Source organism: Myotis myotis, unplaced genomic scaffold (genome assembly GCF_014108235.1).
Source record: "Myotis myotis isolate mMyoMyo1 unplaced genomic scaffold, mMyoMyo1.p scaffold_m19_p_12, whole genome shotgun sequence".
In the NCBI taxonomy this organism is placed as follows: domain Eukaryota; kingdom Metazoa; phylum Chordata; class Mammalia; order Chiroptera; family Vespertilionidae; genus Myotis; species Myotis myotis.
The window spans coordinates 35857348-35874585 of record NW_023416316.1 but is presented as its reverse complement, the minus strand read 5'-3'; the positions used below and the strand labels follow the sequence as shown (position 1 = coordinate 35874585).

General features: G+C 35.5%; 1 protein-coding gene across 3 annotated transcripts in view; it reads left to right on the top strand.

Moving 5' to 3' along the window:
• CEP78 (centrosomal protein 78) overlaps positions 1–17238 on the top strand; it is a 31804-nt gene that overhangs the window by 11229 nt on the left and 3337 nt on the right. For 2 of the 3 annotated variants that reach the window (XM_036330764.1, XM_036330763.1), the window contains exons 6-12: positions 594–707; positions 2723–2787; positions 3171–3282; positions 8732–8867; positions 9969–10014; positions 11919–12047; positions 16148–16225. In XM_036330764.1, the coding sequence (XP_036186657.1) occupies positions 594–707; positions 2723–2787; positions 3171–3282; positions 8732–8867; positions 9969–10014; positions 11919–12047; positions 16148–16225 (680 nt within the window). The remainder of the gene's footprint in view (positions 1–593; positions 708–2722; positions 2788–3170; positions 3283–8731; positions 8868–9968; positions 10015–11918; positions 12048–16147; positions 16226–17238) is intronic. The other variant, XM_036330765.1, reaches the window with a different exon arrangement.

Here is a 17238-nt window from a genome sequence, read left to right as displayed (position 1 = left end):
TATCATTCTTTCATGGTGGGTTTTTGGCATATTTCACATGTATTTTATTATGTACTCACACATTCTTTGGATTTGTCATTATTTGCATACTCTTAGACTTCTTTTGTCTTTTTTATTCTAAATCTAATGTTACCACATTTTTTTCTATTTTCCCCTTTTAACTAGTGTCAAGAGTAAATTGGAGCTCAGGATCATGATCAAAAGAATGTACTGCAATTGCTGAGTCCACTCAGTTTTTGCCTATGAGGTTTATACTGCCATTAGCATCCTTGCTAATTAAAAACTGAGATTCTTTTGTGATATTTTTCACTCATAGATTATATAGAATTATTCTTCAACTCTAATTATAAAATATGCTAGATGATTTATTGGTACTAAAGGTAGGATAATCTTGGCATATCCAAGAAGATTTTTTTTATTGGATTTTGTATTATGTATGCATATACTTTAAAAAAAATTTTTTTTCAGTGCCTAATATTAAAACCCTGCCATGACTAGCCTTGTACAGGAATTTTCCACACATGAGTAAGTGAGAGTTGTCTGTGTTAAATCTATTCAGAATTGGCAAGTGACTTTTTGTCTTTCATCAATAGCACTTGACCTGCAGCAGTGTGGCCTCACCAATGAAGGAGCAAAAACTTTACTAAAGGCCCTTGAAAACAATAGAACTCTCGTCATTCTGGATATAAGAAGAAATCCACTTGTTGGTATGTCTCCCCATTTTTTTTAATGGTTAACAAATAACATAACAAAAATTATTTGTGTATCGACAATTTTTAAAACCTAATGTGTTTACTTTCCTAATCTTATACTTTTGTAGCATAAAGTCTTATCCTCATGGAACTTATATTCTAGTGGAGGAGTTCAGATAGAAATGAGTAAACAGATAAGTAGTATCATTTTATATGATAAGAAGTACAAAGATGCCTTGCGGGAAGGAGGCACGTAGGACTATATTAGATAGGTTTGTCAGGGGACAGCTTTACTAGAGAAGTGACATTCAAGTGGAAGAGACCTGAGTGAAGAGAGGGGCAAGCCATGGAAGATCTGGGGAAGCACATGCCAGGACAGGAGAGCAATGAGTGTGCAGGCACATAGGTGGCAGGGTGGATGGAGTATTTAAGGAAAAACAAGGAAGCCAACGTGGCCAGAGCACTGAATGAGGAAGAACATGGTATGCTATGAGGTCAGGGAGCTAGCCAGGGACCTGATTTTGTAAGGTCTTAAAGGTCAGAGGAAGGACATGGCTTGCTCTAAATGAGCAAAGGATTTTGAGCTGGAAAAAGGCATCATCTGGGAAGTGTTTCAATAAGATGACCCTGGTGTGGAGACTAGACTTTTGGGGGGATAAAGAAGCAAACAGGGCCCCAGCTGGTTTGGCTCAGTGGATAGAGCATTGGCCTGTGGACTGAAGGGTCCCAGATTCGATTCCAGTCAAGGGCACATGCCTGGGTTGTGGGCTCGATCCTCAGTAGGGAGCATGCAGGAGGCAGCTGATCAATGATTCTCATCATTGATGTTTCTATCTCTCCCTCTCCTTTCCTCTCTGAAATCAATAAAAATATATATTTTAAAAAAAAGAAGCAGCAGCAGCAAACAGGGAGACCAGTTTGAAGACTATCACAATGGTCCAAATAAGCGATGGCTATGGCTTACCTTAGGGTGGCAAGTTGCAGCTGGTGAAAGTGGTTGAGTTCAGATTGTGTTTTGAGGGTGTAGCTAAAAAGACGTGCAGTTAGATCAGGCATGGTATATGAAGGAAATAGCAGTAAAGAAACAAGTCCACCCTAGCTGGTTTGGCTCAATGGATAGAGCATCAGCCTGTGGACTAAAGGGTCCTAGGTTTGATTCTGGTCAAGGGCACATGCCCAGATTGCGGGCTCGATCCCCAGTGTGGGGTGTGCAGGAGACAGCCGATCAATGATTCTCTCTCATCATTGATGTTTCTATCTCTTTCTCCTACCTCTCTGAAATATATATATATATATATATATATTTAATTAAAAAAAACCCAATGCCCTGACCAGTTTGGTTCAGTGGATAGAGCGTCGGCCTGTGGACTGAAGGGTCCTGGGTTCGATTCCAATCAAGGGCATGTACGTTGGTTGCGGGCACATCCCCAGTGGGAGATGTGCAGGAGGCAGCTGATTGATGTTTCTCTCTCATCGATGTTTCTAATTCTCTATCCCTCTCCCTTCCTCTCTGTAAAAAATCAATAAAGTATATTTTAAAACAAACAAAAAAAACCCCCAAAGTGTTTAGACTTGATCTTTGCTGCTGCCAAAATAATAGCCATTGGGGGAGGGGAGAGCAATGTGTGAGGTGGCATACTTTCATCTTAGGTTTTTTGTTGTTGTTTTTTAAATTTATCTTTATTATTGAAAGTATTACAGATATATCCTTTTTTCCCCCCATTGACCTCCCTCCACTATGTTCCCACCTCTCACCCCCAGGTCTTCACCACACTAACGTCTATGTCCATGGGTTATGCATATATGCATATAAGTTCTTTGGTTACTCTCTCCCCATCCACACCATCCCTCATCTTAGGTTTTTGAGAAGAAATTAGAATATCAAAGATGGGAATAGGTATACAATTACATTATGAGGATTTCATATTTAATTTTATAGGAAAAGCAATAATTGGTTTCCTTTTGTTTATAAATGAGAATAGCCACTCATTGAAAAACAGTTACTATAATTTCAATTTATTTTACTTTAGATCATTCTGTGATGAAAGCAATTATCAAAAAAGTTCTCCAGAATGGAAGCAGTGCCAACTCAGAGGTATAGTATGTTTCACTTCTCTTGGAAGAATTTCTCTTTCATTGATTTTTTTTCTTCTTTTTCTAATAAAATAAAATTACCAAGGTCATTTTTGCCATCTTAAATTAAGTTTTTAGTCAAATGAAATGGCTTTCAGTTTTTTAAAATATTGTGTGATTATTTAATTTGGGGTACCAGAAATACAGATTGTAAACCTTTTCTTAACTTAAAATATCTTAAAATTCCCAATTAAGATATACTTTCCAATTAAGAAAGTAAAATAAATTTTTTATGTTTATAATCTGTCAATTTCCTAGAAAAAAGTTTGTGGTGACTTTAATTATATACCAAACCCTCATAAATTACCTTTATCTGAAATGGATTATTTATTATTCCTCTTCCAGTATCAGTGGATAACTCCTCCATCAGTGAAGGAACCATTGAAAACTGCTAAACAGAAAAAAAAAACTATAATTCTGGGAAGTGGTAGAAAAGGAAAAGCTACTATTAGAATTGGTAATTCTTTGCTCTTTAATGCTACTAAAAGTTATACCCTTTATGTGTTCTGGTGTGTTAAAACTGAAGACTCTTCTATTGTATGGTTTTTATGGTAACAAACAGTATTAACTACATACATATTAGGATGACTAATTGTTCTGATACAGATTATGAGAATTTGTAGAATGTAGAAATAAATAATTTCGGAATGAGATGCTAATATTTTCTTTTTTTTTAATTAACCAATTTTCTTGTTCGGATTTCATAAAAAGTTTATTATTTTGAATGTTTTCTAGTTGTAGAATTGCTGGGTCATAAGGCAGTTCCATTTTTTAATTTTGAGGGGAACCTCCATACTGTTTTCCATAGTGGCTGCACCAATCTGCATTCTCACCAACAATACACAAGGGTACCCTTCTCTCCACATTCTCACCAACACTTGTTGTTTGTTGATTCATTGATGATAGCCATTCTGACAGGTATGAATTGATAGCTCATTGTGGTTTGAATTTGCATGTCTCTGATAGGGAAGTTGACTACCCTTTCATATATCTACTGGCCGTTCCTCTTTGGAGAAATGTCTATTCGGGTCCTTTGCCCATTTTTAAAAATTAAATTAGGGTTTGAGTTGTATGAGTTCTTTATAAATTTTGGGTATTAACCCCTTATCGGATGTATCATCAGCAAATATGTTCTTTGGGTTGTCTTTTCATTTTGTTGGTGGTTTCCTTTGCTGTGCAAAACTTTTTAGTTTGATGTAATTCCATTTGTTTATCTTTTCTTTTGTTTCCCTTGCCCGAGGAGATATATTAGAAAAAATATTACTAAGAGAAATATCCAGGATTTTACTGCCTATGTTTTCTTCTAGGAGTTTTATGATTTGTAATCTTACATTTAAGTCTTTAATCCATTTTGAGTTTATTCTTGTATATGGTGTAAGAAGATGGTCTAGTTTCATTTTTTTACATGTATCTGTCCAGTTTTTCCAACAGCATTTATTGAATAGATTGTTTACCCCATTTAAGTATTTTTTAAAATATACTTTTATTGATTTCAGAATGGAAGAGAGAGAGAAAGAGAGAGAGAGAAACATCAATGATGAGAGAGAATTATTGATTGGCTGCCTCCTACATGCGCCACACTGGGGATCAAGCCCGCAACATGGGCATATGTTTGACCAGGAATTGAACCGTGAACTCCTGGTTCATAGATCGACGCTCAACCACTGAGACATGCTGGCTAAGCCCTAGTTACACTTTTTAATGCATTCACAAGGTTTCATTGAGTTGATTGGTCAATTTTTTTAAATTGGTGAAAAATTGCAAATAACCTAAATATTAAGTAATTTTTGTAAAACGTCTTCATAAATACAACGTTCTTTTTTTATTAAAAAATGTGTGTTTTTGAGTCTCCATTAATTAACTTGTTTGGTCAATAATATATTAAATAGCCCTGGGTGGTGTGGCTCGGTGGTATTGCATCGGCCTGCACACCAAAGGATCACAGGTTCAATTCTGGTCAAGGGCACATATCTCAGTTGCGGGTTTGTTCGCCAGTCCTGATCAGGGCACATGCAGGGGACCAATTGATGTCTCTCTCTCACATCAATGTTTCTCTCTCTCTCTCTCTCTCCATCCCTTCTTTCTACTCTCTCTAAAAAAACCAATGGAGTAAAACTGTCCTTATTTGCAGACGACATGATATACATACAAAACCCTAGAGACTCCATCAAAAAGCTACTAGACTTAATACATGAATTTGGCAATGTAGCAGGATACAAAATTAACCCCAAGAAATCTGAGGCATTTCTATACACCAATAGTGAACTTTCAGAAAGAGAGATTATAAAAACAATCCCGTTTACCATCGCACCAAAAAAATTAAGCTACCTAGGAATAAACTTAACTAAAGAGGTAAAAGACCTCTACTCAGAAAACTACAGGACGTTGAAAAAAGATATAGAGGAAGACATAAACAGATGGAAGAACATACCATGTTCATGGATTGGTAGAATCAACATCATTAAAATGTCCATACTACCCAAAGCAATCTATAAATTCAACGCACTTCCCATTAAAATACCAATGGCATACTTCAGAGATCTAGAACGAACTCTCCAAAAATTCATCTGGAATAAAAAAAGACCCCGAATAGCTGCAGCAATCCTGAAAAGAACAAAGTAGGTGGGATCTCAATACCAGATATCAAGTTGTATTACAAAGCCACTGTTCTCAAAACTGCCTGGTACTGGCACAAGAATAGGCATATAGATCAATGGAATAGAATAGAGAGCCCAGAAATTGGCCCGAACCAATATGCTCAATTAATATTTGACAAAGGAGGCAAGAACATACAATGGAGCCAAGATAGTCTCTTCAATAAATGGTGTTGGGAAAATTGGACAGATATATGCAAGAAAATGAAACTAGACCACCAACTTACACCATACACAAAAATAAACTCAAAATGGATAAAGGACTTAAATGTACGACAGGAAACCATAAAAATTCTAGAAGAATCCAAAGGCAACAAAATCTCAGACATATGCCGAAGCAATTTCTTCACTGATACAGCTCCTAGGGCACTTGAAACTAAAGAAAAAATGAACAAATGGGACTACATCAAAATAAAAAGCTTCTGCACAGCAAAAGAAACCATCAACAAAACAACGAGAAAACCCACTGTGTGGGAAAACGTATTTGCCAATGTCATATCTGATAAGGGCCTAATCTCCAAAATTTATAGGCAACTCATACAACTTAACAAAAGGAAGATAAACAATCCAATCAAAAAATGGGCAAAGGCCCTAAATAGACACCTTTCAAAAGAGGACATTCAGAAAGCCAAGAGACGTATGAAAACATGCTCAAAGTCACTAATCATCCGAGAGATGCAAATCAAAACAACAATGAGGTACCATCTCACACCTGTCAGACTGGCTATCATCAACAAATCAACAAACGACAAGTGCTGGAGAGGATGTGGAGAAAAAGGAACACTTGTGCACTGCTGGTGGGAATGCAGACTGGTGCAGCCACTATGGAAGACAGTATGGAGTTTCCTTAAAAAAACTAAAAATGGAACTCCCATTTGACCCTGTGATCCCACTTCTAGGAATATATCCCAAGAAACCAGAAACACCAATCAGAAAGGATATATGCACCCCTATGTTCATAGCAGCACAATTCACCATAGCTAAGATCTGGAAACAGCCTAAGTGCCCATCAGTAGATGAATGGATCAGAAAACTGTGGTACATCTACACGATGGAATACTATGCTGCTCTAAAAAGGAAGGAACTCTTACCATTTGCAACGTCATGGATGGAACTGGAGAGCATTATGCTAAGTGAAATAAGCCAGTCAATGAAGGAAAAATACCACATGATCTCACTCATTCATGGATAATAGAGACCGTTATAAACTTTTGAACAATAATAGATACAGAGGCAGAGCTGCCTCAAACAGATTGTCAAACTGCAGCAGGAAGGCCGGGGAGGGTTGGGGGGCAGGAGGTAGGGGGGTAAAAGATCAACTAGAGGACTTGTATGCATGCATATAAGCATAACCAATGGACATAAGACACTGGGGGATAGGGGAGGCTAGGGGACTGTCTAGGGTGGGGGGATAAAATGGACACATATGTAATACCCTTTGTAATACTTTAAGCAATAAATAAAAAATAAATAAATAAATAAAAAATAAATAAAAATAAAAATTAAAAATAAAAAAAATAAATAAAAATAAAAAAACCAATGGAAAAAATATCCTTAGATGAGGATTAAGCAAAAATAATAATAATATGTTTAATAGTAGTTGGTAAGAGTATTTATTAAATCAAAAGAAATCTTATGATTTGCGTATAGTTTTTATTTCCAGTGATATTTTAATAGTCAAGTAGTATATACAAAGAAATTGAGAGTATTACAATAATTATATATTATTAAAAGTTTATATCATGCGTAAGAGTCTTAAAAGTAACTAAGTTAGTGTTTTGATATAATATTAGAAGTGGAAACATATGAAACATTTACATATTAAAAAATAATTAGGAATTCTATAATTTTAGTACCTGGCATCATGGAATGAGAATAGAAAAATTAAAATTTTTTTTCTTACTTAGCACGATTAAACAAAGTGGAAATGTACAAATTTGTGAGCTCGCTAAGCTATTTTAAGAGTAATTTTATTTCTTGGGCTTTTTTTTGTATTTGCCTCAGTTATTTGGAGACATAGAGGTAAGCCAAATAAGTGTCTGGCTATATAGTTAGATCCAGGCAAGGTTATGGGTTAAATAATTGTGTGAATTGTGTCACATTTATATGGTAATGATGTGTACAGAAAGAAAATAGGAATTTATTAGAATTTTTTAAATCTAACAAGAGAAGTGTAAATTCTTTTGGTTTTCATTACATATATTTGCTTTCATTTCTGAAATTAAAGGAAAAGGTATACACATACAAACCACACATACACAAACATTATTTGTTAGAGGGTAATTAAATAAATAAAAATATAATAGTATAAGATGAACTGACTGAGGTCCTATATATTTTAAGAGATAATGTAAATATATCCAGAGAAATCACACAGAATTATGTGATTATCAATAAGTTACACTACATGAAATATTTGTCCTTTACTATCACATATGCTGTATTTTGCATACTAATGTTGCTTAAGTAGATCTTCTATAGTAAAATAGATTTCAAGGATAAATATAACCATATATTATTTGTTTTCAGTAACAGTGAAAATTCTTAAATGTGAATTTTAATATATGGTGTGTTATAAAGAAAATATTAAAATGTAGGCTAGTTTTTGATACCAAATATTTCATGTAATGATACTTAACTCTTTAGTATTGAAATGTAGGATAAGTCTCCATATTTTGCTTTTTTATCCAATGGGTTTTATTTCTTTTGTATTTTCTACATGAAATCAAATGAGCAATGAAGGTCAACAGACTTATAGTAGAGTAACTTTGATTACCTACCACCCAGCAACTTTCAGTCTTGTAGCCTTGATCATTTTTACATAGCAAAATTAATCTTAAGTTGAAATTTTGGTCTACTTCAGAAGATTCTGTTTAGCAGGAGTCATGGATGTATCTGTTTCTCTATCTTTGAAATTCAGAAATGCCAAAGGTATTTTGAAATTCAATAAACTAAATGTTTCTGCATGGTACATAAAATGTATCCTGTATAATTTTCTTTCCTTGACATATTTTTTATTCACTTTTGCATATTCTGCACTGTTAATGTATTTTAGTTAAAATATTAACTTGTTAAATATTTTTAAACAATGCTTGCCTATGTAAAAACATTTTTATAAAATGACTGTTTTTAATGGCCTTGGCATCATTTTTAAGTGCCTGCTTGTATTTTTTTTGAAGTATGCATATGTGATAAGTGTTCTGTGGTCCTTGAATGCATCCTGAGTCTTTCTTTTAATGTTTTCTCAAACAGGATTGGCTACAAAGAAACCTGTAAATAATGGAAGGAAACACTCCCTTGGGAAAGATAATTATGCTCCTGAACCTCTACCGCCCGGCGTGTCTGGTTTCCTGCCATGGCGTACTGCAGAACGTGCAAAAAGGAACAGGTACAGTATTTTTATTTCCTATCTTTAGGAGTTTCTATTATGTAGGAAGGAGGTCTGTGGCTGTTTCTATAGAGAATAAAGATAACTCACACAATGTTTTTGCCTAGTGCACCTTTAAGGAAGAAAAACTAAAGATAATTATAATTGGGAATTTAAAGTTATTGCTTGAGTATCACAACAGATGTAACCCAGTGGGAGTCAAGAGGAGACTAAAATTATCTCTAATTGTGTGAGTGAGAAAGGTTTCATTAAAGGCTGATACAGTTGAGCCAAGCCCTGCAGCACAGATGTAGGAAGAAGTATGGATTAGACTTAATGTTACTCAGTCAACTGTCATAACTCATTTTAGTGAATTACACTAGATTTAACTAGTTTTAGCTGATTGTTTACTCAGGGGATAGCTGTTTATAGTAATATTTGTCATCGAAATGTAGAAGTCTTTTTAAATTGTTGAACTATAATTTTAGGCTTGCCAGTGAATTAGATTGCTATAAATTATTTTCAAATGACTTACTTGGTAGTATTCAAGAAATTGGGGTTTTACAATTGCTTAAGAAAACAGAATTGATTTTAAATAGGACTTGAAGTAGGTACTATGTAAAATATAAAATTGCTCACATTAAATCTATCATGTATAATGATCAGTTATTCATTGGAGTCTCCATTGGACGACTGCTAATGTGAATTATTATTGTATAAACTATAGTGCTGAGGTCCCAGTCTTTGCACATTAGTTTTATAACTTAGTGGTTTCGTATCTTTTTTTTGAGACACTAACCTCAATCCATCCTAGTCTTAGGAGTCATAAATTGAAGAACCATTAATATCACCATTAAAGAAGTTAGACTAGAAATCTCAACCATCCTGACATAGGAACTGAAGGTGCCTCTCAGCAGTTCTGAGTTATCACAAAGCCAATATGCTAAATTCTGTTCAATTGTCTCCATAGCAGAGTCTTATGGGTGCTAATTTTGAGCTTATTTATTGTTATACAAAATTCTATATGGATATGGTACATAATCCTGACAAGTTTTATTAACTGGGGTTAACTGATGATGTACTTATATTAAAATATAATTTTATTTGTTGATATTTCTTTAGGGGTTTCCCATTGATCAAAACTCGTGATACATATAATCAGTTGCAGGTATGTAGCTGTCATATTTATGGCACATAGGGGGTTGAAGTGGAAAAGGTGCAAGTTTGTTCTCTCTGCTTTTTAAACTTAACAGTCTTGCAAGAAACATTTTCCTTCCTTTTAAACTCGTCATTTAAAACTTGTCAGGTCACTCTCCCGATGCCACCTTGTAGTTGTGTGGATGTGGCACACACTGGGGGCCTTGTGGCTTCATCTGTACCAGCAAACAAGGAAGCCATTTCTCTAGTCCACAAATCACTGTTACCCAGTGAATGAATGTGACTGCCATTACTGATCCAGTATGTGTAGCTGTCATAGTTAAGAATGTTCTGATGTTTTCAAGAAATGTTATCTTTCTTATCCTAAAGCCAAAATAAAGCAACACATCCCAAAGTCTCTGCTCTCTCAGAACACTTCTCCCTGTCTCATCAAGACCACACATACTTTCTGTCATACTGCCTCATGGCCTTAGAGCACACGAATCCTCAGTATCTGGTTCTCCCCCCAGCTATCCTGAGAGACTGTGTGGTTGCTCTGTAAAAAATAGCACTCCTGGGATTGAAAGAATAGCACTCTGGGCGTCATTACCACTTCTGCCTGCCCAGAAGAGTGTCTGTCTTGTTCTACTGTTGGGACCTTCCTACACTGCAGGGTTTGCTGCTTGTGGTTGAAACACTATCTTAGTGACTTGTCCTCGGTGCTGTCCTCGCACACTTCTTTTTGATCTGTAAACTTTTTACAGGGTTGAACCAGGTCCATTTTTTAAATTTTGGAAATACCATATTGAACAACATTCCAGTGGCAGTGAAACTTGACCAGGAGAGTTGTATTAGTACTACACACACTTTGTCTTAAGAATGATGAGAAGAAGAGGTTTTTGATGGGTCACTTTTAGTTGTGTATGGGTGTGTGATTTATTTTTTAAAATTCTAGTGTTTTGCTTTCAAATTATTCTTCCAATTCTTTATATATCTACTAGAGGCCTGGTTCAGGAATTTGTGCACAGGTGGAGTCCCTCGGCCTGGCTGGCGATTGGGGCCAGTCAGGGCCCATCTGGGCTGACTGTGGAGGGGAGGGACTGCGGGAGGTTGGCCGGCCAAGGGAGGTTGGCTGTGGGAACACACTGACCACCAGGGGACAGCTCCTGCATTGAGCATCTGCCCCCTGATGGTAAGTGCGCCATCATAGGAACCAGTCAACAGGTCATTTAGTCAACCGATTATAATGGTCACTTAGGCTTTTATATATATAGATATATACGATATATTTCTATTGATTTCAGAGAGGAAGGGGGGGGGAGAGAGAGAGAGAGAGAGAGAGAGAGAGAGAGAGAGAGAAAGAACCATTAGTGATGAGAGAGCATCATTGATCAGCTGCCTCCTGTACACCCCTCACTGGGGATTGAGCCTGCACCCAGGCATGTGCCCTTGATCAGAATCAAACCTGGGACCCTTCAGTCTGCAGGCTGACACTCTATCCACTTAACCAAACCAGCTAGGGCTTCTAATTCTTCTTTATCACTCCCTTCCTGGTGGATTTTCTTCTAAAAAATGTAATTTTCTTTCAGACTTTTTGTGTCCGTTGGTGAAGAATAAATTTCTAATCGCAGTATAAAATTGATCTGAGAAAAAATGTTTACACTGGCCCGTCCATGGCTTATGTGAAAGACATTTAAAAAAATACTATGGTCAATTCCAAGTATTAATCCTAACCATATACAACATAATTCCCTACAATAATACAGATAAAATAAGTTCCTGTCATTTTACCTTATCATTGCTTGTTTTACATTAAGGAGCAGTGAAAAATATTTATAAATAATAACTGATAATTCAGATCACTTGTTAAGTGTCTTTTAATATTGGGTAGCTGGTTTATCTTATCTCTTATACTTCCTGTCTTCTTTCTTCAAGCAATTAGATTTTCCCGTGACTGTGACAGTAGAGAGTCCGTCCTCCTCAGAAATCGAAGAGGTCGATGATTCTTCAGAAAGTGTTCAAGAAGAACCTGAGAAAACAAGTTTAAAACAAGAAGCATTGCAGGTACAAAGTTACCACTTTCAAAATATAGAGGAGAGTAGGACAGCTTGCGTGAGGCTTCTGTTTTCCCTTCCCATCTGCATTGTGTCCCCTTGAGTAGTGCCTTCGCTTAGACCAAGGTAAAAGATGGACGTTTAAACTCTAAGAAATAAAAATCAAAACATGCTATCACTAATATATTCCCCTTTCCTTAGAACTGTAGAATATATTAGATTTAGGGAGAACCTGAATGATCATAAGATAAACATTCAAGAAATTGAATGAATGTAGTCAGTCAGCTGATTCAGTGCTCTTATTTTACAGATCGGGAAATTGACTGTTCTAGCTGAACTCTTTCTATAAAAGGAAAATGTGACTTAATTTCTAGCAAAAGTAGAGTTGAAAACAAAAGTTTTGATGTTGATATTCCCCTTTCCTAAAATAAAAAATTCTACATTATATTGACTAATAAACCTGACATCTTCTGCTTGTATGGATAAAAAAAAAAATAATTGATTTGTATGACAAATTTTTGCATCTCATATATACTGTATTTATTTCAACTTTAATGCAGAGTTGGTAATTTGTAATAAATAAGGGAAACAGTATTTAGGAGGACCTTGTCTTTTTGTGCTACAAACTCCACATTTAAATTTTTTTAATATGTTTTTATTGATTTCGGAGAGGAAGGGAGAGGGAGAGACAGAAACATCAATGATGAGAGAAAATCACTGATTGGCTGCCTCCTGCAAGCCCTGAACTGGGATTGAGCCTGCAACCCAGGCATGTGCCCTGACTGGGAATTGAACCACGGTCTCCAGGTTCCTAGATCAATGCTCAACCACTGAGCCATGCCAGCTGGGCCACATTTAATTTTCTTTTTAATTATTAAACATGATTTTCTTTTAGTATAAAACTTCGAAGATTTAGAACTAGTTATCCCATTAGGACTATGGAAACAACTATTTGATTTTCAAAAAAGAAAGCCAGATTTTTATTTTTTAAGTTAAAACTAAAGACAATAGTATAGAGAAATTTTAAGATAAGTGCTTAGAAAATTATGAAATGTTAGAGTGTGAGGAATCTGTCATTCATGTAAAATTACCCCTTTCATCTTGTAAATGAGCACCTACAAATTGTAGCACTGAAATGGTTTAGTCTAAGTTGCAGAGTAAGACAAGACCCTGAGCGTCTAATCCCCATTCATTGTCATTTTAGATGTGTTGTATTCATTTCCCACCGGGTGACTAGAAGATTGTATTTAGAAAAGCGATTATAGACATTAGGGAAGACCAAGAAGGTTAGAAACTGTAACGAGGGAATGGGAATAACTGATTCAAGATGCATGAGAACTCTTCCAGCTCCCAGATGTTCATTCAGAGTTAAAAATTAAGTAAATTGTGTATATTCATAGAGTGGGAACACTACAAAGCAATAAAACTGAATGAACTAGAGCTACAGGCAACAGTGTGGATGAAATTTTTTAAAACACTTTTTAAAATTAAATTTATTGATTGATTTAGAGGAAGGGCGAGGGAGAGGGAGAGAGAAACATCCATTTGTTGTTCCACCCATTTATGCATTCATTGGTTGATTCTTGTATGTGCCCTGACCAGGGATCAAACCCACAACCTTGGCATATTGGGGTAACACTCTAACCAGCTGAGCTACCCGGCCAGCGCCAGTGTGGATGAATTTTTAAAAACAATGTTGAGTGAATTAAATAAGATACAAAAAACTGCATACTCTATGATTCTTTTCACATAAAGCTAGAAATTGATAAAACTAAACTATTTTGTTAGGTATGTATGAATGTAAAGGAAATGATTGTTGGGAAATAAGATTGGTAATTTAACTCCAGGAGAAGAGGGGCTTGTGATGGGGAGAGAACATGGGGGGGTTTTGTGTTGTGGGCAAGTTTTACTTACAGACTTGAATGGTAGTTAGATAAGTAATCTTATTTGTCACACTGACAGTTTTGTTCTGTGCTCTTTTCAGTATTCATATATTTTGCAATTAAAAACCTGCTTAAAGAAATGGTTGCCTCTACAGAGCTGGATGTGTGCGTGGAATGAGACTACAGTTGACCCTTAAACAACGTGGGGGATGGGGTGCCTGTCGCTTGCACAGTCGAATAGTCAGATATAACTTCAGTTGGCCCTCCACAGTGTTACACGGATTCCCAACCACCAGTTGGCCCTTGAACTGTGCATGTCAATTTTAAAAATTCACATTAGGTGGACCCATGAAGTTCAAACCTGAGTTGTTCAGGGGTCAACTGTACTTTATTTTAAGCCCTTTGCTACTGTTTGCATTTATATGTTCATCATTTAGCATTAATTGAAATATTCTATGAACCAAGCACTCTTCTAAGTTTTACATATGTGCCCACTCATGTAATTCTTGTAAGAACTCTATGATATGAGAACTTATCTCCATTTTATAGATGATTAAATTGAGGCCTAGAGTTATTTAATTTGCCCAAGGTTATATAACTAAGTGATACCTTGCCATTAGTAGAAAATCTTAGAAGTCTTTTGGAAAGCAATTTGGAGATCTTTCCCTCAGAGCCTTAAAAATGTTCAGTTGCTTTAATCTCAAACTCATAGATTTATTTCATTAAAATTATGCTACCCCTACCTGGTTTGGCTCAGTGGATAGAGCGTCGGCCAGCGGACCAAAGGGTCCCGGGTTCAGTTCCGGTCAAGGGCACATACCTTGGTTGCAGGCTTCTCCCCAGCCTGAGCTCTGGTCGGGGCTTGTGCAGGAGGCAACCAGTCGATGTGTTTTTCTCACATCAATGTTTCTCTGTCTTTCCCTCTCTCTTCCACTCTCCCTAAAAATCAATGGAAATAAATCCTTGGATGAGGATTAATAGAAAAATTAATTTTAAAAAGTGTATGCTAAATATGAAAAGAGCCACCGTACATAAAAATAAAACAAAATAAAAATCTTTTGTCTTATAACATTGGAAATTTGTGAAGAACTTAAGTGTTTAACCATAAAAGAGTGATTAACGTGGAGCAGTAAACTCCCTCAATGGAATATTTTGTGTCCCACTAAAAAAATGATTGATTCAATGTTAAATGGAATAAACTTGAGGATAAAATTTGATACACAGCCTGATGGGAGCTTTATTCCAAAAAAATTTCAACTAGCCAATGAATAGCAGGGAGGAAGGAGAGCAGATGACAGGAAGAAAACTACTCCAGAACCTTATCATATCCTTGATCAGGAATTGAACTTGAGACCCTTTGGTGCATAGGCCGATGTTCTAACCACTGAGAAACATGGATCAGCGCCCATATTTTAAAGAATATGAATTACTTTGTAGGAGGAGAGGATACTTTTTCATAGAAATTTAACATTATGTTCTAATTCCCTCCACTAGAGGGAGAAACTGTTTCATGTCATTGAACTTTGATAAGCTGTTTAGAACTGGTTACGAATGGAGTATTTTAGTCTACTGTCTCTAATTATGGTGCGGTTTGTTTGGATGTTTTTGTAAAAAGAAAAAATTATTGAGGTTTAACATACATGCAGCAAAGTGCTTAAATCATAATTACAAGCTCAGTGAATTTTTACAAACGTATACATTCACATGACTCCCATCAAGATAAAAATATTTACAGCTTTTCAAAAGGTTCCCTTGCTCAACTTCTCTAGTCACTATATCCTCCCTCCCCAAAGGTAGCCACCATTCTGAATTCTATCATGTGATTAGGTTTTTTTATTAGCTTCTTTTTAATTGAGGCTTCGAGTTATTGAATGTGTCCAAGGTTAGAATCTCTATGAAGTCAGTTTTAAATAATGAGAACATTCTGTAAATAATAGAGGAATTTTTATTTCTGACTTACTATATTATAGATGTATATACCTTTTATGGTGAGCTGCCACAAATCTATTTTGGAAAGAGTAGAAGCTAAATAAATCTTGAACATGCTAATTTGATGTATTTCGGTAATTCACTATCATGGTATGACATTAAAAGTAGTGGATTATAATACTGAAATCTGAATTCAGTTGTGGCTCTGCCTCTAAATCCTTGGTGAGATCTATAGCTGGAAAGACTTGGATGTCACACTGTGAATAGCTTATGACATTTCCTCTATTTCCTCACACAGGGAAAACTGGAGGAGTGCCTAAATCAGTTAAAGGAGGAAAGAGTAATAAGACTCAAGGCCGACAAACGAGTTAGTGAGGTAAACAAAAGTGTTTTCTTCTACTTTGCAGAGTTTTTTGGTTTTATTTTTATTTGATTTTAAGCCATGCGCACATACTGTTTGTAAACTTTAAAACTGTAATATATTACAACTTGGTTGTGCCACATGAACTTTTGTATTTACTTATAGTTATTGGTTATGTGAACTATATTCCAGAAAGCATGTTTAAAAAAATGTAAAGATCTTAGGTGTTTTTTTGTGTGTGTGCTTTTATATAACATTAGCTTATTTTTTGTTCATGATGTCTTGATTCAAGAAAGCACTCATTGCCCTTACACTATGTATATAGTTTCATAAAACAGTCTTAACAGTAGCATGTTAAGACTGTTTACTGACAGTGAATTAGGAAAGTGAATCATTTAAATAAATAAGTATAAGATATTGGAAAATGCTAAGAATACAATGAAAGAAAAATATGTATTATGAGAATTACAATCAGGCTAATGTGCATGAAAGCAGGGCATAAGCTATGAAAAATTCCATATAAATATGTTATTATAAGGTGAGTTTAGGGAGGAATCTCTTAAAGTGCATACATTGGATTGGAGGACACTTATTCAATCAATATTGAGCACCTGCTTATATAAGGCAAAAGACGGATCATGAACAAAACAGTCCAAGAGATACTGGAATTGGACTTACATGTGGTTTTAAATGAACAGATGATGAGGGAGAGGCGTGCAAGGGAGTAAATATTTTAAGAAGCCAAGGAAAATATTGGTAATCATACAGTTAATAAATTGGGTATGGCTTAGGACTTTTAAACTTGCACAATTAATATTTTTCTCATTAAAATTAATTTTTAACATTCAACAGAGTTATATTCCTTGTCAAATTTGACTCTGTATTTTATTTTCTAATTTAAGGGAACCCTTAAGCAGCGAATTCTCTAATGTAAAATGAGGATCCATTGTGAATTTAACCAGTTAAAAATGTGATCTTTGAAAGATCATTAATAAAACAATAATTTTTGTGTGTTTTTTAAAATATAT